This window comes from Athene cunicularia (genome assembly GCF_003259725.1).
Source record: "Athene cunicularia isolate RWA chromosome 1 unlocalized genomic scaffold, athCun1 chr1_part1, whole genome shotgun sequence".
NCBI lineage: Eukaryota > Metazoa > Chordata > Aves > Strigiformes > Strigidae > Athene > Athene cunicularia.
Window position 1 is genome coordinate 24455894 of NW_020799091.1, and position 24305 is coordinate 24480198.

At 36.8% G+C, this 24305-nt stretch overlaps 1 protein-coding gene across 1 annotated transcript in view; it reads left to right on the forward strand.

Annotated features, from left to right (window-relative positions):
• Window positions 1-24305, forward strand: part of NBEA (neurobeachin) — a 414406-nt gene that overhangs the window by 355165 nt on the left and 34936 nt on the right. The window contains exon 50 of the mRNA XM_026862195.1: window positions 10484-10651. Coding sequence (XP_026717996.1) covers window positions 10484-10651 — 168 coding nt within the window. The remainder of the gene's footprint in view (window positions 1-10483; window positions 10652-24305) is intronic.

Consider the following 24305-nt stretch of genomic DNA (forward strand, 5'->3'; position numbering starts at 1 on the left):
ACTAGCAAAGAAGGAGGTGGCCTCAAAGCTCCATAAGCGTTCTGAAGTGTGGGATGCACAATCAGAGCTACTCCAGAGTGCCCATGTCACTGCACAGAGCCCTTTTTTTGGACTGCGGTTGTTGTGGCTAAACCCAAACTGGGTGCAGGAGTAAGCACACTAAAGTTGACATCTGTAAGAACAGAAGTGTGATACCTTAGTGAAAAAGGATAAACAAGCTGCCACCTATTGGGGAATATAATGAGAGATGCATATTAATAACTCCCTTCGGGAAATTTTATAATGAATATTCCTTCTTGTATCCTAAATTGTGTTTTCTCCATCTTTCCTTTCCACGAAGATGGAATGATTAATAGCAGGATAAAAGACACTACGTGATAAGAGATCACTTGAAGAAAAGCTTTAGGTTTAGTTTATTTGATTTCTCTCATGCAATTTCTGCTTTTTAGAAAATAGCATAGAAGCTCTCTACAGAAAACTTTTGTACTGTTGAAGAAAACAGCTGCTTGCATGAATTTAGAGTGTAGCATTTATGCCTCTTCAGGACGTCAAGAAAGACCAATAGTTACAAGCTGGAAATACCTTTTAAATATTAAGCTGTAACAGCACTAATGACTGATTTCATACATGTGTAAGTATGCTCAGACTGCCAGTAGACAGACAAACTGATGTTAAGGTTCAAGTAGTATTAGAATCACATGGTTCAACTAATGGAGTACTTCTCAGATTTCTAAAATCAGAAATCATCTCACTTATGTATCATACCCTTCCTATACTATCTTCCACCCCTGTCCCCACAGATGTGAGCATCATGCTGTTATTATACAGTTTTGCCTGGAGGCAGTTTATGCATGGCCTTTATTCATTCCAGCATCTACTTTTAGCAAGGGCATGATCAATAGCTAAAATTCAGTTCTACACTGATACATGCTATCTTCTAGTGAACAGTCTGATGAAGTTCACAAATTATAATAAAGTTGGGAATTGCATAGAAACCAGAAGAAATAAGTATAGATTTATTTGAATTAGATGCAGAAAAAACACTGAAAATCACCTTGGGAGGAAAGAATTAAAGATATTCAATAGGAAGCAGAAGTCTGGAAACAAAAATAGCACCAAAAATAGACCAGTAGCAAGGGAAGGGTGACAATGAGCAGCAATTAGATTAGATAAAACTCTGTAATTCTATATTCACCAGAAACAAGTGTATTTTGATGCCATCTATGGAGAATCATTGCATCACAGAGGATGTAAACAGTTGTATCTGTGTATAGTCCTTTTGAGACTGCACCTGGAATACTGAATTCACTTCTGGGAGACTAAAAGACAGAAAAAATATTCACATTTGGATGGAGTTCAGAAGACAGAAACAAAATTATTAACTTTAGGATGTTTAAAGAGCATCATATATGCATAGTTTTTTATAAAGCTTAGAATAAATTAGCAAGTAGCTAAAGAAGGATAATCTCTTTCACAAAAATGCAGATAGTATGTGTAGCAAGAAGTAATGGAATTACATTTTCAAAGTGTAAAAATTTTTCAGAAAAACTTCCTCACATAGGGTTTTATGAACACATACAGCAAACTGCCAATACTCTCTTGTTTTGGTCACTAGAACTAGACTGTCCAAAGTAAGGAACAGATATTAAAGGATTGGAAAGTTTGACATTCCCTACCTCATGTCTGATTCCATGTTTTGAACTGGCCAGCAGATGTATTATTCAGTTAGGTCATCCCCAGGCCAAGCTTTGGCTGTTACACAAGAATCTATCTTGAGAAAAAAAACAGCCTGGGTGTGGTGCTGACGTGTAAAACACAGAAAGCTTGTGCAAGCCTGGAACTTCTACAGCAATTTAGCAAAGCGAGTAGAGAACACAACTGCAGGAAAGCCACAGAAAATTGAGGAATATTTCAAGTAAATGTTGTCTTGATCCCTTGTCTAATGAAATCAGCAGCAGCCATCCCATTTCAGTGGAAAGGATCCTATGTGATACTGTGTAACATACAGTGGGATCTTTTTTTTTCCCTAGCTGACAATATTTTGTACTGTTCATACGTATTTTTTGCTTACTGCAGGCATATATAGTGTGTAATTTAATGTGGGAGTAAATAAAAATCCTTATATACAGCCTACTTGCACATATATGAATGTGAGCATTTTCTTTAAATAGCAGCAAGACTTTCAGCATTTCATCCTGAGACTTACCAAAGCAAGTAGAGTACAGCCTAGAAAACGTCACAGAGGCACAGTGACACAAACCAGCGTAATTTAACCAATTGATTAACAAACTTTACTAAAATTCTGTGCAAATTAATAAATGGCAGGCAGGGTTTTAGTGTTGTTTTGGCTGCCTGTTCTGCTGGTTTACACTTCAGCTAAACACAGGAATGGAAATAAAAATGGTTTGTCATCAGAAGAGATTCCTTTAAACTTATGAAAATTAGAGTTACCTTAAAGATCAGAAAAAATATTCAGTCAAGTTACTTTTAAGACTTATTACAGTAGCTTCTAAAGCATTCTGTGTATACATCAGGGATTGTTGTAGCAGTTTTATTTACCCATACAAAGCTAGACTGATTACTACGGAGTTACTCATGAAACATTAATAAAGCACTATGTTCAATGCTAACATGATTATGGTCTGACCTCGGCAATGGCACAAAGGACAGAGGCAGAAAGTGTCCCTGATAACATTACCCTAATGCAGGGCTCATCAATCATAATCTCCCAGTTTACCAGGAAAAAAAAACCCACGCATAAAATGTTCCACAGATGTGCATCTGTAGTCCTACTCAGCCTCTCAGTCCCCACAGACTTAGAGCGGTCCTGAGAGCCAGAAATAGAACAGATTCAGTCAGTAAGTCAAGCATGTTAAATCAAGGCAGTGAACACCACTGTGAAACAGTGAAGCAGAGCTTTTATAATAAGCATTCTTTAGTTTTGAAACAAAAGATGCAAGATTGTGTAATTCAAAGTTAATTATGATGATATTTTCATTATGGCTTATGCACATATTAAATTACAAATTACAGCGTTGAGTAAAATGCATTCACTATAAATTATATTTTTGAGAGACTAAAATGTGTTCTGGTTTTGTTATACATATTTTGTTCCTATTACATAACTTACTAATATTGAATTTTCTTTCTGTCTGTGAATGATTTATTTGCGCTCTTTTGCTGCCAATTACATTTTTGTACAGTTCCCTGGCTATTCAGAAGCATGCATAGTATTTCATAATTAAAAAGCTTCTTGAATAGTCATTAGAAATGTCTATTATGAAATCTCTGTGCTATGAGGATATGGAAGATTTATCATTTATCTTTTCTCCTCACCATTGAGAAGCAGTTGACATTCTACTTTTACCAGATAAACAGTAGATAAGATTTGATATTACTTCCTCAGTAGTAGCTTTGATTTTATTTTGTGTATTGCCAAGGTTTGTTCTCAATGCAATTAAAACTCATTCAGCTAACAGAGATTTCAACCTAATTTGGAAATGGCAGTGATTTTTTTAAACCTTCTCTATTGCTGAAGAATCTCATTTACATCTTGAAGACACTCACATAAAGGATCAGTTTCTGTGCAGACATCCCTGAATAACCCAAATATGTAGAATGCACTTCTGTGTCACTTTTGTTAAAATATTACTTTGCTTAAATGAATATAACTAATTTCAGATATCGGTATTGCCTGTTTATTTTGTTACAAGAGCAAAGATTTTACTCCAATAGTCAGTACAAGAAATGGTAGATGAAACAGATATTAGGTGGAGAGAATCTGTGTATTCAATGGGTGTAGAGGAGCACGGATCTAAGGGGAGAGAAGAAAAACCCAGCTCAGGCTGAAACAGCCAATGATCTGTTATTGAGAAGATTTGCAAAACGAGTGTCTCAGAGCAGTTTGAAGAAAACATTTTTAAATATACTGAAGTTAGTAGCAAGATATTGTGGTAGGAATTCTTGGAGAGGCAAGCAGCATATAGCTATGGAGGGGTGGGAAACAAGGCAGGAACTGTAGAAACAGGAGGGGCAGGTGCAGCTGTGGTCCAGATGAGGGGCAGCATGAGAGCTTTCCTCTTGTCTGGTGACACAAAATACCCAGATAACACAAAACATTGTGTTAGAAAGAGGTTGGAATAGCATATTTTACAAATCCAGAGCTCCTGATACTTTACACAGCACACAGTGCGCATTAAAATAAAACCCAGTGCCTCCTACTGGATCTCTGTAAAAAAAAAAAAAAAAAAAATTAACATCAAATTAGGATGAGCAGAAGGTGTACAGCATTCATACTCCACAAAGGTCTGAAAAGAGATATAGTGATTGATCCCACTAAGCAGTAACTTGGTTTGTATTAACTTTACGTAGTATATACATAAACTTATACTTACTAACACCTATATATATTTTACTATAGCTACAGGTCAGCTTTTTCAGCCTGTGGAACATGTGTGCAAACACACAAAACATACAGTACTTTTACTTCAAAATATGTAAGTTACCCCACTGAAAACAGAAACAAGAGACCCCTTCCTCAAATCAAAACCCATGAAAAAATACTGACTGGAATGCTGTTATTTGAAAATTAATCTCTAATTACAGTGCTTCAAACAAGTTCAGTTCGAGAGTGCCTGAATAAAACTCAGTTTTCAGTAGATTTTAGTTATAATAGAAAACAAGCTGGATATTAGCTCATTTCTGTTTAGCAGTAAGAATCTTTTAAAAAACCATAAATATTATATAAGTAATAATAATTATTATTACTTTTCTAAAAAATGTTTCCTTATATTTCATATTGAAAATATGCTGACAAAATTTAAGCCTCAAAAATGCTTTAAAGCCAAAATGTTCTTGAAAAATGATGTTCTTTAGGACCATCACCAGCCTATTTTAAGGATATTATTGTTGTATTTTTCTGTATGTTGTTCCTACTGTACCTACAAATTATTTTTCACACAGCAAATTCCCTCACCCTATTCCCTACTGAGCACTGCGTATTCTTGAGGAACCAAACGATGTACCGTTGACAGTGAACAGCTCATAAATTTTCAGGAGGCACTTACATAGAGGGGGAGCAGCCTGTGCATTAGAGCAAATTAGGGAGAGAATTCTGCAAGTATCGCATGAGTAGAATTGCAGAAGTACTTGGAAGAAACACTGGCAAACCAGGTCAGACCTGACATCAGCAGCTTTCTCCTGACTAAAACAAATCGAGTTTATAAGGCACAGATCAGGAGCCTTGTCCCCACCAAGGGCTAGTTAGGACTTTGTAGCCTTTTCATGGCCCATTCTTCAGTGCACCCTACCTATTGTTTGTGCCCAGTGCCATACCCCACAGGACACCCCAATGGGGAAGATGTGAACATCACACAGCACCCATCACAGTCCACAGCTGGAGGCTGTGTGGTGCTAAGACCCATGCAGAGCCACGGTCCTTCACAGCTCTGGCTCCTCTCTCCCCCTTCCACTCATGTCTCTGCCCCAAATCCCCCACCACAGTGATCTTCCACCACACAGTGCCTGGCAGGCACAGTGCTGTTAGTCCTCTTGCTACTACCAGCACCCTCACAGCCTCCCTGAGAGCAGTTCTGACTTCCAATTCTGTTTGGAATTCTGAAATTTATATTTCAAAATAATTAAATTCACTCCTTACAAATTTCTGCAAAGTTTCCCCAAGAAACTAAGATTTTTCCCCAAGGGCCTAAGGACCAACCCCAAGGTTCTTTAAAGAACCATTAGACCTATAAAAATAGTAAAATAGATCTGCTTAAAGAATTGGAGATAAAGACGTGGCATGCTGCTATTAATAAGTAAATTATTTATTTAATATGTTATTAAAGAACCTTTGATCCATGTGAAATAGAAGTTCTCCAATCCTGCCAGGGTCAATAACACCTTCTCGGGTATTCTGCTGAGTAAGGGCTGCTCATGCAAGTAGAAACTGTTTCAGGGAAGCATAACATAGGCATTCAACTCTTCTAACTCTCCTAACTTGGAAGGTCAAAGATGTACCCCCCTGATGAGCACAGCTGGCAAACTGGTAACAATGGACAAGAAGGCTGAGGTATTCAACAACTTTTTTGCCTCAGTCTTCACTGACAACCTCACACCTCCACACCCCTTGAGCAGATGGACCACAAGGCAGGGATTAGGGGAGCAAAGTCTGTCCCACTGTAAGAAAATCAGCTTTGTGACCACCTGAGGAACATGAATGTATGTATAACTATAGGACCTGACAAAATGCATCCCAGAGTCCTAAGGAAATTGACTGATGTGGTTGCCAAGCCACTCTCCATGATATTTGAAAAGTTACAGCACTCAGGTGAAGTCTCTGGTGATTGGAAAAAGGGAAACATTGCACCCATTTTTAAAGGAGGCCCCCAGGAACTACTAACCTGTCAGCCTCACCTCTGTGCCTGGGAGGATCATGGAAGAGATCCTCCCAGAAGCTATGCTAAGACACATGGATGATAGGGAGGTGATTGGGGACAGCCAGCATGGCTTCAGCATGGGCAAGTCCTGCCTGACCAACCTAGTGGCCTTCTATGATGGAGTGACTACCTCAGTGGACAAGGGAAGAGCTACAGATGTTGTCTCTCTGGACTTTTGTAAGGCCCTTGACACAGTCCCCACAACATCCTTCTCTCTAAATTGGAGAAATATGGATTTGATGGATGGACTGTTTGGTGGATAAGGAATTGGTTGGATGGTCACATCCAGAGGGTAGTGGTCAACAGCTCAATGTCCAGGTGGAGACTGGTGACAAGTGGTGTCCCTCAGGGGTCCGTACTGGGACCAGTACTGTTTAATATCTTCACCAATGACATAGAGGCATTAAGTGCACCCCCAGCAAGTTTGCAGATGACACCAAGCTGAGTGGTGTTGTTGATATGCCTGAGGGACGGGATGCCATCTGGAGGGACCTGGACAAGCTCAAGAAGTGGGCCTTTGTGAACCTCATGAAGTTCAACAAGGCCAAGTGGAAGGTCCTGCAGCTGGGGCAGGGCAATCCTCCTATCAATACAGGCTGGTGGATAAAGCGATTGAGAGTAGCCCTGCCAAGAAAGACTTTGTGCTAGTGGATGAAAAGCTGGACATGAGCCAGCAATGTGCCCTTGCAACCCAGAAGACAAACTGTATCCTGGGATGCATCAAAAGAAGTGTGGCCAGCAGGTTGAGAGAGGTGATTCTCCCCCACTATTCTGCTCTCATGAGATCACACCTGGAGTGCTGTGTCCAGCTCTGGAGCCCTCAGTACAGGAAAGATGTGAACCTATTGGAGTGAGTCCTGAGGAGGGCCACAGAAATGATCAGAGGGATGGAACAGCTCTCCTATGAAGAAAGGCTGCGAGATTTGGGTTTGTTTAGCCTGGAAAAGAGAAGGCTCCAGGAAGACCTTATTTAGGTATTCAGTATTTAAAGGAGCCTATAAGAAAGATGGGGACAAATATTTTAGCACAGCCTCTTGCAATAGGACAAGGGGTAATGGTTTTAAACTAACAGAGAATAGATGTAGACTTGATATAAGGAAGAAATTTTTTATGATGAGGGTGTGAAACACTAGGACAGGTTGCTCATAGAGGTTGTAGATGCCCCATCCCTGGAAACATTCAAGGTCAGGTTGGACCTCTGAGCAACCTGACCTAGTTGAAGATGTCCCTACTCACTGCAGGAGCGTTGGGCTAGATGACCTTTAGTCACTTCCAATCCAAACTGTTCTATGGTTCTAACAGCAGGGAGAGGATGTTGGAGGAGATAATGGGTGAAATACGGTCATTTGACCCAAGCATTTATTTTTTGAGATTTACTGTCCCACCTTTAAATAGTCAGAAGTTTTGCCATTTTCCTGAAATGCTCTCCATATTCTAGAAATAACAATGCTATTTTTGACCAAAGCAAATGTCTAACATTTTTGTCATTACTTTTTAATAAATAAATAATGGATACAGGTGCAAAAGAAACATATAAATATGCAGAGTTTGGAGGAGGAAGAGAACAGTTAGGCTGCTTGCTGTAAGTTGGTCAGGGTGGATGATGGAAAGCCAACAGGCTTTAAATTCTATTTTAAGTTTTACTGCATACAAAGGAACATTAAAAATTGAGCATTTAAAAGTTAGGAAATGCTTTATTTATGGTTGTTGTGGCATACTTAATTTATCCTTGCATGCTAACATTCTGCATGCTAAATGAGTTAAAAGTCCTATGAAAAAGATTATATGGGATGTTGTAGTTGCTGAGTATATCATGTTGCACACTTGATACAATATAATTAAGGACCTGCATTTCTTATTTATTGGGAGACATGCTTTTAAACAAAATGGTATATTTAAAAGTATTGAGTGGCTTCAATGTTATTTAGATAATATTACTCACAATTTGCATGTGAAGGCCTCTGATTTTGAAAAGGAAACACCAAATTTTTATATGGTTGTCTGCAACATTTCTTTGTAGCTTCTTATTGTATGCTGAACTTTAGCCCTTGAAAACTGAACTACATGTCAGCTATTAAGCATGAGCCTTCAAATCTATTTTCCTCAGAAATAACAGTCACTGTTAGGGTAAAAGAGTCCAGTTTTCTACCAAAGCACAGAGATTTCCTCTTCCTTGTGGGTATTACAGGCATAATGTCTGAGGAACAAAGGCATGATTACTCAGGGAGACCCACGTGTCTTGCCCTGTCTGCGACTGTTCCTGCATGTGGGGTGGTGGGCAGGGGGCTGCTGCTGGTGGGCAGTGCATGGCACAGTACTACCATGTCTGATGGTTATTTCTGAAGCAGTCTCCTGATGTGGATGAATAAAATAAAAATACATTTTTCCAAAATTTATCCCCCTGTAAAATTTGAACTTTCCTGGGGCAGACATGAAACTCTGTCCTAGCTGGAAAGTGTTTCCTCTGGAAAGTGTAGTGCTAGAAACAATGGAGGAATTAGGATTTCTCAGGGGAAGAAAACAGAAAAGCCACAGTCTTTGAGAATTAGAAGTATTAGATACTGTAATATAGAGTGTTGCTGCCAGCTCTGCCTGTATGCCGTGAGTAGTAGTAAGCTTGACACAGATGTTAACATAATAAAGAGTATTAAGGCTGGTATTTTTTTTCAGAGTGAGCCAGGCTCTTTCCAGTGGTGCCCAGTGACAGGACATGAGGCAATGGGCACAAACTGAAACATGGGAGGTTCCCTCTGGACATGAGGAAACAGTTCTTCACTATGAGGGTGACCAAGCACTGGCACAGGTTGCCCAGAGAAGCTGTGGAGTCTCCAACCTTGGAGATATTGAAAAGCTGTCTGGGTACAGTCCTGGGCAGACTGCTTTCAGCGGCCCTGCTTGAGCAGAGAGGTTGGACCTGTTAATTACAGAGGGCCCTTCCAAGCTCCGACATTCTGTGATTCTGTAATTATTAGTATTTTTTCTAATCAGAAGTTATTTTCCAGATCTTGGAAATGAACTGCGCTTGTTCTAATCAAAGGGAACATACTCAAAGGAGTATGACACTACAAAATGGGCAAGGATATGTATAGAAACTTAGCCAATGAACCATGAATCCTTATTTTAATACCAGTTCCTGTTTATCACAGTCCTTCTTTGAAGGTAACATCAGGAAAAAAGGAGTGGGCCAGGATGCCATCTTAAATACAAGATTAATCTTTATAGGAGAATGATTTCTGTGTCCAGGTACAGGCTGATGGGAAACTAAGACAGGTAGTCTGGTAGAGGGGTAAGGGGAAGCTGTGTAATGCCTTCAGCTTTTGAAAGCTCCAGTTCAGGCAGTGATATCTACTGAGGATGCCAATCATGTCTGATAAAGGCACATTGGTTGGATCAGGCTCAAGGGTGATACTATCATTTCCTCCATCTAGAATTAATCTCTTTCCATATGATGAGCAAAGGAATAACTAAACTTGAACCCATTTTTAAACTGGCTAGTCAGAGCCTGTTTTTTCTCTGGTGAACCAACTTATTGTCAAAAATAAGTGTGAAAAATACTCTCCTTTGAGAAATCAATCACAATTTACACATAGAGTTCAGAACCTTATTTTGCCAATACAGCTTTTTAATCCTCAAGTTTCCATTTTAGATTTAAGACTAATTAGAACTAGTTGGAAAATAAGTTGGGAGATTGGGTTTTTGAAATTGTTTTCTCATTTTCATCAGTTTTTTCTTGACAAATTACATAACCTTTTTGACAAGCCCAAAAATTAATAGTTAAAACCCTTGCAGCTAGGAGAAACCCAGTAGATGAGAAGAAAATTAACATGACATAAAGCTGAAGGAAAGAAGAATATCTTTTTAGTGTGTCTCTCAATATAATTAGTTCTGTTTTTTAATGTTTGAAGGATTTCAAATATTTCAAATAAGCCTGAACAGGAAGTGTAATGATACCCATTATGTTTCCTCAGTTAATAAGAAAAGGTAGGACATAATTTAAGCATGAAATTGCAAGATGGAATTTACTTCCTATCTCTGAATTTCACTTGCAGGCCCTGGAAAGCGAGTTTGTATCATGTCAACTTCATCAGTGGATTGACCTTATATTTGGCTACAAGCAACGAGGACCAGAAGCAGTGCGTGCACTCAATGTTTTCCACTACCTAACATATGAAGGCTCTGTGAACCTGGACAGTATCACTGATCCTGTCCTCAGGGAGGTAGGTGTTTACTGCCATTTCATTCTAAAAAGTGCTGTCATCTCACAAGAAATGGTATTTTTTCCATCTTTCATTGCTGGAGAAAATTGTTGTGTGCGACTTGATTCAGAACTTGGGCCCTAGGTGACTTCAGAAGCAAGGATTAATAAACTAGCAATAAAACAGATGTCCCAAAGTATTTTGTTTGCTTGGAGTTACTAATATATGAATGGTCAGTTATGATGTAGGAAATTATAATGTAATATATATTCTGTAATATATATTCTGCTACTTTTTCTGATTTACTTTTATTAAATTCACTTAGTAGAACTGAAAAGCTGAAAGGAAAAAACTGCATCATAGTCATAGGGAAAAAATGTAACCTTTCCAGTCAGATAATGTTGATGAGAATATGCATCTGAAAAAATAATATATTTGCTAGAGTGACAGTAGCAAATATTCAGATTACTTTTGCACATAATCATGTAAAGTATAATCAAACTCTTACCAAAATAAAAAATGCTATTTTTTCATAGAAGTATTTATGTTTGTATATATGTATGTGTGAAATATATATATGCACATATACACAAGTGAGTGTTTTAAATTAATCAGTACATTTTTTAAAAAATTGTACTGGCTATCCTGATAAATGTTTCCTTCCAGTGTCTGTATTTGTTAGTATATATTAATTATTAGACTATATTAATAATTAGACTATTAATTTGAATGATCATTTTCTAATATCATCTATTTGTTGGCTAAAACAATTGAAATTTGGTGAAAAGTGTAAAGAAGCAACAGCTGCTAGATGAGTACCGCTGTGATGAAGCTGTACACACAATCTTCCATTCCCCCAGATAGCTGCCATCTGCTGTATGCAAAACAGTAATAATTTATACATTGCCAGGCGCTGAGGTTTTGTTTGTTTGTTTTCCAATCTTGGAGATAGAAATCTACAGATTTCAGAAAGAAATAGATTCTAGAAAGCGTTCGCATTCAGCTCTATATTGGGTTTTGGCATATTTTTTAGAAGTGTGTTGTTGCATCTTGTTACATTTGGTGCTTTTTGAGGAGCAGAACTGAAAAAACATTGAGACCTCTAGCTTCCTAGAGCTGGATTTTCACACCATGCACTGCAAAGCTTATATTTAGTAAACAGTGTTTGCTTAGTTTTAAGAATAGGCAGGATTTCTTTGGTTGCGCTGCCTCAAATATTTAATGTTAACATCTACATAATATTTTTCTGGGTTTAAAGCTTTGAGAAGAGTCAGTAAAGTACAAAAGTGGAGATATGAAGGAGCAATGCTTTTTAAAGTTTAAAACAGGTGTCAAGCACCATGAATACAAGGGATTTGCATGGTTTAAGGTCCTGATTTGCATGGGCAGACTCCTATGTCTTGACTTTAAGGATCTACTCCCACAGGGCAGCTTGTAGGATTGAGGTCTATCTGTCTGTCTGTGCACCTTATTTAACATCTTATGACATGATGAGACTCCTCAGCTCTCCTGTGGCTCTACTTACATGCATAACGTCATCAGAAATTTCAAGAAATTCATGGAGATGTTTTTGTTCACTCATACATCTAACCTATGTCCTGTCAGTCAATAACATATATACCTCTTAGGCTATTTATGCTGTGTAAACTTCTAAAAGCACACTTCTATCTTAATTGCCACAAATTAAATGAGTAAATAAATTTTATTGTTAGCAATGAGAAGGCAAAATGTCTAGAAAAATGAATCCCAATTTTTGTTATATATAGATACATAAAGTTGAATGCATCCATTTAAAAACAGTATGCTTTCTCCTCTAAGAGATCTCAGTCACTGGTGGTTTGTTATAAAAAGGTTAAAAATAATTTATATTTATTTTTAATCAGACATTACATGTGTAAATATAGACAGATTTAGAGCCTTATTCTGTTTCCCTGAGCTCTATTTATGAAACTAGCAGACCTTCTCTGGCCAGTAATAAAGCATTTGACATCTTGATGATCTAGTATGTCAGGTATTTGGATATCATGTTTCTGTTTCAAGTATATATGTTCTATATACACTGGGGTTTTGGTTTTGGGTTTTTTTTCACTTTATTCGGGCTTTCACTAGATATTCCAGAAAATAAATTAAAATCAAAAAGATCTTTTAAAAGCCTCTGAAGACCACTTATAAATACAGAAATGTAAGGATGGGAACGCTAGCACCTTTAGAAATAGTGATAACAGTTGTTTAATATGTTTTACAGCAGCAGGTGGTCGTGTCTGGCATCGTAACTTAGAAACACTGCAATTTAAAATTAATTGAGCTTTGCAGTTATCCAGGAAAATGCATCTCTCAGTATTAGTTTCTGAATAAACCAAAACATTTTTGTTCTGTGACACAGAAGACAGTGAACATTCTCCATAAATGGCTGTAAATAAGCCAGTCAATATAACCTTATTGGCAGTGGCCGTTATCAGACCAATGGGCTCAAATATGGCAGTGGTCTCCTGAAACTGTGGCTGTAACTATTGAGCTGAGTCCCAGCGCAACCTGTCCATTGAAATAAGGCTCCAAATTAAAAAACCCTGCCATTTAGGTCTGAGCTGACTGAAAGACATCATTTGTGAAGGCAAATCCCCATGATCTGTTCATGCTATACCTTGGCCCTTTCACCCTTTGCCTGAGCACCTCACAACCACAGAGGAATATATTGTTCTTAGTTTTCTGTGAAGAATGGTAAAGGAATCACTTCAGTAGCCTTCTAGCTGGAGCAAAAATATATTCAATGATGGGATAACTCACCCCTGCCATTCCTTACATCTTTCTCACATGCATGGGGGAGCCCTCTAAGAACTCTCTACTGTTTAACACTGGGAAAATGGACAACCTGTGCTTTTGTTCTGTTTGGATCTATTTAGTAGAAGACTCTCCATCTGACTTGCTTTCTTAATTTTCTATTTTGCAAATTCACAGTGGGTGAAACCACAATGCTGGGACAGCATTAAGTTTTAGTTTACTAAAGTCTACGAAATCACATATATCTGCCCCTGTAATAACTCTTCGGCAATTTAAGATCTGCATTGGATGAGTAAAATATACTTGTTTCACTTAAACATACTGATTTTGGTATTTCAAACAACTTTGTAATGTTCTGATACCACAAAAATTACTTGATCACTATAATTTCTTTCAAGTAGTGATGAGGGCAACATGAAAGTGCTGGCTTAAATGCTCCACAGAACATATAAAATTAAATTTTGTTTTAGATCTTTTATGATTAGAAATTAGAAAATTCTCCAGTTCTATAAGTTCTAATGCTCTCTCCTATTGTGCACATTGAAAAGTTGTTTTCATTTTGTAATAAGAAGAAAAAAAATGTGTAACAAATATTTTTCAAGACCCAAATTGTAAGTAAAAGCAGTGAGGTGAAAGCTAAAACTTGAAGAATAGCTTAAGGATATTGATTCATTCTTACTTGACAGGTGAAATCATGGTTGCAGCACTAACCACAGCAATTACAGCATTAAAATGTCAAGAAATTAGAGGTCAGAATAACAGATAATTTTCTTCCTTTTGTCAGATTAAAAATTGACATTCTTTGACAGCACAGGATCTCTGGCTGAGAGAATTATGACAGCTTAACTCATCTTGTACTTGTAAAGCAGTAATTGATAATGAACTTTACCATGACAGTCTTCTCCTGTGGAGAAACATGACAGAACATCCCTGGTACAATGCCTGTATCTCTTTTTAATATGTAAACAGTAGTTATATTGGACATTAGATGTTATTTGGAATTGTCTTTACTTTTAGTTTACATCATAATCCAAATCCTTTCCACTGGACAGATTTTGCTGACTTCAGGGGTTGATGCTGAGAATGCTAAAGAACAATATCAGAAGTGTAGTTTATTTATGGTGCTTTGATGTTATTGCTTCACTTCTTTAGGAAAATGTAGTTCATTCCTTGGTTTCTCCCCAAGTGTCTATAGATTTTAGGAGACTCATTTTTCCCAAACACCTGGAAATCTGGACACTCAAAAATCCATAGAGTTGTGTTTTTTTCAAGTGAGGAACTTGTTTCTGTATGACACAAAGTGTTGTGGCTGAAAGGGAACTGCGTAGTTATACTGGTCATTAGAAAATGCAACAGAAGAGCTGAAATGATTTTCAGTACTGTCTTGTAGATTAACTAGTTGAGTGGGCAGTTAGTGCACATGTAGTACTGAAAGCACATCTAGTATGAAGAAAAGTACTATTTCATATTTTCTGTTTATTTGTTTAAAATCATAGCCAGATCTCTATTTACCTTTTTTTTTTTTTTTTTTTTTTTTTTTTTTTTTTAGACCTTCAGCTTGTTTGTGATTAGAAATGTTTTGAAAAATCAATTGAAACATTATGTTACACAGCTATTGGTTTGCACTAGACTTTAGACTGACTTTGTGTCATATTTGTGTTCTGTGTGAGTTGCAAATACAGCTTAGCAGTGCAGTAGAGTGACTTTCCTGTGACTGCTGCATCTTCACCAAATGCTTGCAACCCCCCAGTCCAAAAGGAATTGCAAGTGTGTAGGAAAGCCAGGCAGTGTGAAGCTATTGGGCTCAGATATTTGTTCCAAGCAGCCACCTGTCAAAATACCTGAGCATACTTGCAACTCACAGTAAATTGAAAAATGATTAAAATTGCGAGTGTTTGACAGGCAGTTGCTGCACCCGTAAACTAATCCTAGTAGGACAGTTTTGCTGGCAGCTAACAGAGCATATGGCCTATGCAATATTTATTTCTTTGGTGGTGACTTGATATTTAGCATATTTAAATAATTTGAAAAGTCATAATGATGTGGTAGACTTGCAGTGCTTTTCAGTTACCCTCATTTCTGAGTTTTATTTTTCCTCTTATATTTTCTTCTGTTATCTCTTTCTTTGATCTGACAGGAATAACAAAGCATCCCTCTGGATCTGCTATAGTGAAATATGCCCACAGGAAGCAAAGTAGATCACATCAGTTTTCACTTCTTTTTTTTTTTTTTTTTTTTTTTTTTTACTCCTTTCCTTTTTTCCCCCCTCCTTGCTGAAACACTCTTTGCTACTACAGAGGGCTGACATGATAGGGCTGTCAAGACTCAGCAAGATAGATACATCTTTAACAAAGGGAGCTGGAATGCTAGCCTTTCCCTGGTGGCTGAACCCGGCAAATTTATGAGGAAAAAATTAACACACTATTCTAATAGCACTATATAATGCTTTCGAAGTAGCATCAGCCCTTGCAACCATGTGCCTGTTCTTGCTTTCGTTTGGAGTTATTGTTATTTATTCTGATTTCATTTTTAAGTTGTTAGATCTTTTTCTTCTGGGCACTGTTTCTTTGATGTGACAAAAATATCAAAACCACCCCTACGGATCTGCTTGATTGAATTGTACCCCCAGCACTGGCCGCTTACATGTTCAGTTGTACTTAATTGCCTCCATACAAGGGCTAGCCTTTGCTTCCTTTCTAGGAGCAGTACTGCATAGGCACGAATATGGATAGTGGTGAAATAAGTAAGAAGCTTCAAGTAGTATCAATATCTACTTTCTTCAAAGTTAATTGAAGGAATCTGTATAGCAGGAACAGTTATTCAAATAAAAGCTGTCACTGAAGTAGAAAATATTTTCTTAGATGCTAAGGGCTCTGTTCTTCTCCAAGAAATGTGTATTTGCATCCTGTTGTTTTTTATCAGAAAGTCTACATCTCCTTCACTCACAAATACTGTGTTTCCCTGACATACAAGACAGGGATTTTTTTCGTGAATGTATACCATTTTGAAGAAAAACATCTTGGTTATTTTATAGTATTTGGTCTGTGAGTCTGTTTTGTATGCATTAAGAGATTATCAGCAGAAAACTAAATGGATTTTTATGTTTCACTCTGGGAGCATCTTTGGAGGTAATAATTTTTATGTCTTTCCAATGAGTTTCAGAGCTCAGTATCCTCTTCTGCAGATGGGAAAGGAAGAGTTTTTACTTGCTGTCACTTTGTTATGACAGCTGTCTATAGATCAATAAGAAAAACACAGGGATTTTTAGAGGGTAACATATTTATTTCTGTAGGTAAAGATTCCTGCAGAAGACACTGAATACAGGAGGAGACACAAATCATAATATTCAATAAGGAATTAGTATAAATTGCATGCAGTCATTTACCATCCAGTGACTGCCCAGTGCTTAGGCTTTTATTTTGAAATTATTGTGTGCTCTTGTTTCTTGTTCAGGGGAAAGGGCCTTCAGAAGGTATTACTGCAGAATAACTGAAGCATTTGATCTATGCATCCAATTGTACTATGAAATAATTTTGGGGGAGTACTTACCCTACGTAACACAAGCCATTTATGACAAGAACTCAGAAATCACGACCTGATCCGTAGGATTCCAAATCCAAAACAATTATGTACAGTTAGATTAATGATTGATCATGATATCTCCAATTAATTAATGTATTAGAGATGATCAGGTAATCAGTATTTTAGTGAATCTGTGCTGATCTGAATTCATGAAAATTCCTGGATTGTGCTGTTATGTTTATGGGAATTCAGAATCCTTTTATAGTCAAGAAAATATACAGTCCCTGGAAGTAAAAGAAAAAAGTGGCATACGGGTGTTTTTTTGGTCCAAAATGACATATTAGAAGGTTTGGGATTTGTTTATTATTCATTGTACTTGTGATTAAAAGCCTCAGCATCCAGACAGACCTAAGCACCACCACTCAATGTACATCAGCAACCACACACTGAGTATCCAAACTGAAGAACTGCTGATAACTTTAGCTGATGAGACATTAGCCAACCCATTTGATAAATATTTCAGGTCATTCATCAAAGGAATACTAGGGTGCATTTGGAAATAACCCATAGCCCAGAAAAATGTCTCAGTCTACCTTGATTATTATTTGGAATAAATTATTTGGCCAGTTCTCATCTACATTAGAAATTTCGTATGCATTTTTGTTAGAACATCCTGGAGTCTTACCCAAACTGAGTTTAATGTTTTGTTGATATAAAAAGAACATCATTAACCACAATTGCTCTTTTATTGCAGAAATATATAAAATATAGGTCTTGTACATGAAAATTTCTCCTTTATTGTCTGGTTATTTTGTTTTTCTCCATATGGATGACAGGTACCAATTACTGATTTTTAAAATTAGCAGCAATTTTAACATACACTTGAAGTAGTATTTTATGTGAGAGAGACAGAGGGATACGGGGTGAAAATTACTGCAGCTGATTGTAACAGAAATAGCTGGAAGGGGCTTCTTTTTTCCTATTAGCACAGATTTCAGTTAGACTATGGTGTCATTACCTCAGCATAAATTAACTATTATTCAAAACATTTCACACACAGCAGTTTATTGGAACAGATATTACTCAGTCTAAGTATGTAGTCATTCACTTAGAAAGAGGCAAAACTGAGCTTTCTAAATGTTTTAAACATATTGATAATGTGCCTCTTTAATGCCATTTTGAAGCCTGTGTACAGTATATCTATATTATTGTTTTCAATTTATGTCAAGAACAAAGTGAAGTTTTGAAGTATGCGTTCTGGGAAATAATCCAAACAGAATTATTTCTTTATAAGCTAAACCCTGAAAATAACTGAGAACATTTATTTTAAATATAACAGTATAACCTGTTTCCAAAACTGAAATTCTAATATACACTGAAGCTTCATGAATGCTATATGCAACACCTTTCAGTATGTATGTTTTACCTACTTCCCTGTCAGTCCTATTTCAGCTGTTAGTTTTGAAGATTTGCCTGTTCTCTGAGATAGTTCTTGTGTCCTGCAGTGGATAAATTGAAGGCTGACAGATGGTTGGAGCCTCATCATAACCACAGTTTGTTGTGAAGAGTATGTGCTCTGCAAATCTCAGAGCACCTTCTTAAGGTGGGAACAAGGCAGAAGATTTGTGATAGAAAGATGAAACTGAGAGCAAAGAGATAAACCAGCATTTACTTTCCATTCAGATAAAAAGAAGAACCACTAGTGTTATGTTACCACATTCTTAATCTAATGCATTTTATTTCATTACAGGATTTTGCTCATGATTTCTACTATTTCTTTTTGACAAAGCAGAAGTAGAAAATGAAGTCACACTTTTAATTTTTTACAGTTTTATATTTATAAAACAAGAACAAAATACGCCTGCTAGATACTTTGATTTAACAAGTCTGATCTACTTTCCAAGCATTAAAAAATGTCTTCAGTGATCATGTTTTATTTTAGTAATAAACCAGAAGAAAAAAAGTCACAGCTAAAATGAATTCTTTAATGATTAAGTACCCTTTCCTCTTTTATTACTTTCAGAAGGACTGTTCTGTTGTTTGCTTCCCCGTTTTCCTCATTTTCTTCTGGGTTTTCCTATAGGGGAAGTTCTTAATCATAAAATAAGTAGAAATAAATATGATGTGCATGTTCTGTGTAATGGCTTCCTGAAATGTGTAAGTTATCCTTCTGTCCGTAAAGATTACTCATTAGTGAGCTATTAATAATGTTTTCCATGACAGTCATATTCTCTAGACTTGATCCTATACCTTAATTTTTTACTTGTACATCAAAAGATATCAGTGTCCCAGTAGTTCAAAAGACTATCTGCTTATGATCAACTGAATTCTTGTCAACTACTGGCCAAATTGCCATGGGGTATGAATAGTTGCTAATAGATCCCCTTTCTCTCATGTTTTGGTTGAACTTCCTCATGAGCATGGTGTCTTAGTCCCTGTGCTGCTGTACCAGAAATGTTCAGAGAACATCCTATTGATGAGAGGACAGACTGAAAAGGGGTGTGTAGCAGAAAGACGGGAATATAGAGTAGCTCATGCCAGCTGATATAGGGATATTAATTGGTTTGATGCCAGATTAACTAGCAGTTACAGGATCAAGTTCAGGTTTAATGGCAGAAGTTTCCTAAGGTCTATAGGCCTTAATATGACTGTTCAAATCTCAAACGAGAAATTGTAGAAGCCTCGTTAAATAGGTCTTTTCAAGCTAGAATGGGCAAATACTGTAAAATGTATTGTTAGGGAGGATGTACACTATGGGCAGATAGAAAAATTGAGACTTTTTAATCTATATCTTTTATTCTGCTACATTCCGTTATAGTGATTGCTGCAAGCATCACATGAACACAAGTACTTTGTCAGTAACTACATTAGTCTGTGCCTCATGATTACACTAACATCCATCATAAGTCCTTGAATCTTCTTTGTTTTAATTCAGGATTATCTTTATAAAATTTTAATATTTGACAAAGTAATGGTTAATGTAGATTATTTTTTTTTTAATTTCTACATTTTGAGTGGAAATTTTTAAAGATAGTCAGTTTAGCTCTTTGGAGCTCTTAATTGTTTAAGCTCCTCTGTCTGAGGGGTTGGTCCTTTGCTAAAGTATATAGTTTGAAAAAAATGCAGTCAGTAGATGTCTTGAGCACCTGCCATGTATAGATTGCTATCCAGAGTTAGAGTTTACTACACTTTATACAACCAAACCCAGTTGCATTTAATTTACACCAAGTCACAGAAATTAAATACTGTCCTAAATATTCACATTCCCTTTTTTATTCCTTATATTGCCAATTTTGTCAGAATGTTATACAAAATGTATAAATGTGTAGTAGTTTTACAGAATACAATGTAAATCCATGAGAAAGAGAACAGTATTGAGGAGGGAAATGTAATTGAAGTGGAAGAAAAGTAAGGAAATAACTTGAGATATTTTTCTTAAAAAATTGATAAATTCAATTGATGAACAGAAAAATAATGAAAGAGGTGGTAGAATTTAAGAATTCTTATTCTTTAAAAAATCATTCCATCCTGAAATAAACTTGTCATGCAGAAACTTCACATACATTTATTGTTGATTTTTAAAAGTTTAACTGTGAATTTTTAAAGCTCACAATTTAGCTTTTAAAATAAAAAGCATAGTTAAAGCCAGCTGTAAGCATGCACTGTGAAAGCTCTTAGTCACAAAGAAAAAAAAATAATTAGAAAAGAGTGGATGAAGTTTCAAAGTTTCAATGAAACCTCCTGCTGATATTACTATTGCATTTTTATGGATAGGATGCCTATGCTTAAAGGCCTCTCTGCTCCTAAAAATTACAATTAAAAACATATATGGTGTCTTAAACAAAACCAAAAACAAGGGGAGTAATAAATAGTATTAAACCCGATGTGGTGCCCAACAAATTCTCCCTTCTAACAGTATGGAGTAAAATTTTGCTACGTGTAAGAGGCAATGCACTATTCCAATGACATCAGCTTCCCTGAAAACCATGGGAAGTAGCCCAGTGCTACTTCCTTGGCTCCACTCCCAATTACTCCCCAAAGCACTTAACAGGTCTAGGGTACTTGTATTTTATTCTCATCCTGGTTATTTTTTCCTTTTCTTCTGGCAGCTGTGCAGGTACCAGCAAAGCCAGGCTCTTTCTGCTTTTGTGACCTTTCCTGGCTGGCAGAAGTCATGAGCCATTTGGTCACACAGCTTGAAAGTCAAGGGTCCTTCAGAAATATTCACTTCCCCAGTTTTTTCACTTGATGCATTTGGCCTGTTGAGAGCTGTGAGTGGAGGTCAGGTTGACTGCTTCTGCTTTGCAGACCATGCTGTGGAATAAAGACAGAGACGCTCAGTTTTGCTGTTTTGTCCAGAATAGATGTTGCTCCATGTCTCTTTCCCCAGGAGATGCTCATGAACAGTAGAAGTTTCTTATTTCTTTGGCCTCAATGGAGAGGAAGAGTAATGAGAGATTTTTCACAAGTACCTTCTCTGTTTTGTAACATTTCTACTCCTGGACGATAACTGGAGCTTTATTATTGTAGGAAAATAAAGGTATAATAATACCATTCTCTTCACTGCCACAAAATCACTAGCTTCTGCTTCGAGCTCAGAATTCTGGTATTGGATCAGTGACATGTGTGTTTGAATTTTTTTTATATAATAGGAAAACCAAAAGTGCCTTCAATTTTTGCCCAGAATAAAGCCCTACGTGTGCTGTAGTGTTTAACTGAACAGGTCATGGTGAGCTGCTTCTCTTCATGTCTGAAGAAAAGAAATAAAAATGAGGGATGGAAGGGGAATGGAATTGCATGAGAAAATGAGCATTTACACAACTCCCGTGTTCTTCGGGGAAGGAGACACCAAGCTGCAATGAGAGCATGAGAAGCCAGGCGAACAACAGAGGGGAAAAGGACAGAAAGGACATTTGGAACTCTTGATGCAGAGGAGGAGGAAGGGAAAGGGTTAGAAAGCCAGTTCTTGGGAGCCTTACAGAAGATGTGAGGGAATAGAGAGCTCTTGGTTGTTAATGCAGAGAAATGATGTTTGCAGCCTTCCCAGCGCTTTACGGGATTTTTTAGTCTTGACCTTTGAGACTTCTTTTTTCATTAGTGAATTCTTTGAGATAATGTAAACTAGTTAGGCATTTTAAACTAAGAAGACTTTATTTTGTACTTTTGACTTGTGAAGTTTAGCAGGTTTCTAAATGCAGTTGATGGTGTTTTGAAAAATACTACTGGCAATTTTTAGCCTAGCACAACTGCAACTTCAGGCTTTCTGGCTGTTACTCACTGCTTTTGACATGTGGAAACAATTTTAGCATCCCAGACAGCAGCAGTGGTTTTTTTAAAATTACTCTAAATTTTAGTGACTGCCAACTAAAGGATGCTAATGACAGTTTTCATGTAATTTTTTTATTCCTTCACTTCCTCTTTTGTAGACTTTGAAAATCTGCAGTGGTTCCAGTCAGAAGAGAAGCTACATTTAAAAATTCAGAGGATTGTTCAGTTCTTATTCAAGGAAACAACAAATTTATCTCTGCTTTAGAAAAGCCTTGAAATAACTTTTCATTGTTGGAGATAATGCACTTGGAATCATAGGAGCCTTTTCAGAAAAGAAAGTTTGTGTCAAAAGTTTCCTCTGCTTCCAAAAAAAAAAAAAAAAAAAATCCAGCCCAAAGATCTAAAAACATAAATGAAGATTTCAGCATCCTGGCTTGTATTTCATATGCAAAAGAGAAAAATAAATTAGTTAAAGGATGACATAAGGGAGAGGAAAGGAAACGCTTGGCTTAAAAGCAAAAACTCCTGAGTAGGGGTGTCAAGAAGTAAGAGGTGTGACAAATCTAAGACAGTAATAGTAGATTTAAAAAAAAAAAAAAAAGAAAGAAAGATACAGGCAAGGATAGCTTCAAGATCTTGGAACTTGAACCTGATGACACAAACTCAAGAAGAAAGAAACAGTTTGGCCAGAATAGAAAATGATATTCTGAGCAAGATCTTGCTAACACCGAAGAGTGAGGACTCTCTCTTAGTAATGGGCTTTATACAACAGGAGGTACAACATTGAGGCAACAGAACTGGTTTGGTTTGGTTTGCAAATACTAGCTAGGATGCATCTGCAATTCTGCATATTGTGATGCTTTGATTACCATAACACAAAGGAGTAATACAAAGAAGTACTGTCAACAGAGAAATTCTATGTTGCAGGTGTACATTTTAGTAATTTGCATTGCAGAATCAAGATGTCAAAGACAAGCTTGTTCCATAGACCTAAACACCAGATGGGAAAGATCATCTAGATTGGCCTCTCACCCAACAAATCACATAGAGCATTTGTCCATGTAGCCTTTTGAATGTAACTGTAAGTGTTGGTGTCTGAATAATGAAAAGAGGATATGGAAGTGTTTCCTTGTATAGGTAGAGTTTAGATGCTAAGAAATTATTTCAGTCACCTTAAAGATTTATCATCTAAAAAAAAAAAAACAAAAATTACTGTTTTTTAAAAAAAAAATATTGAATGTCTTCAGAAAAGATAAAATTTCTTGTCAGATCAAGAGGAATCCCCGTTTCTGAGATTGTCCATTACATAACAATAGAAAAATTATTCCAGGGCAATTATCAGTCATCGACAAATAAAAAATCCTGATAATCGAGGTTTCAAAACCTATTTATGGCATGAAGTTACATATTTAATGAATTAGTGTATGATGCTATTACATCTCTCACAAAAGTAATTTAGCAGTAAAATATTTTCTAATGTGTTGTACTCAGTAATTTAGTGATCAAAGAAAGCAGCATTTTCTTTTATAAACTTAATACAGATTTGGGAGAATGATGACAGAGCAATGATTTCATTTGGCATGACATCAATGAACACACAAGAGTTTCAGTAAATGTTACCAATCTGTATGGGACAGGAATTATTACAAACATGAACAACTGAATAAGATAATGGCAAGAAATGAGAATAATAAAATGTTCTTTATATGAGGGGCGACTTCATTGCTCCTTACAGCTTCCTGAGGAGGGAAAGTGGAGAGGGAGGTGGTGATCTCTTCTCCCTGGTGTCCAGGGACAGGACACATGGGAACGGTTCAAAGCTGTCTCAGGGGAGGTTTAGACTGGACATCAGGCAGCACTTCTTTACTGAGAGGGTGATCAAACACTGGAACAGGCTTCCTAGAGAGGTGGTTGATGCCCCAAGCCTGTCAGTGTTGAAGAGGCATTTGGACAATGCCCTTAAAAACATGCTTTGACTTTTGGTCAGCCCTGAAGTGGTCAGGCAGTTGGACTAGATTGTTGTAAGTCCCTTCCAACTGAAATTATTCTATTCTATTAAAATAAAATAAAATAAAATAAAATAAAATAAAATAAAAAACAGCTGTAG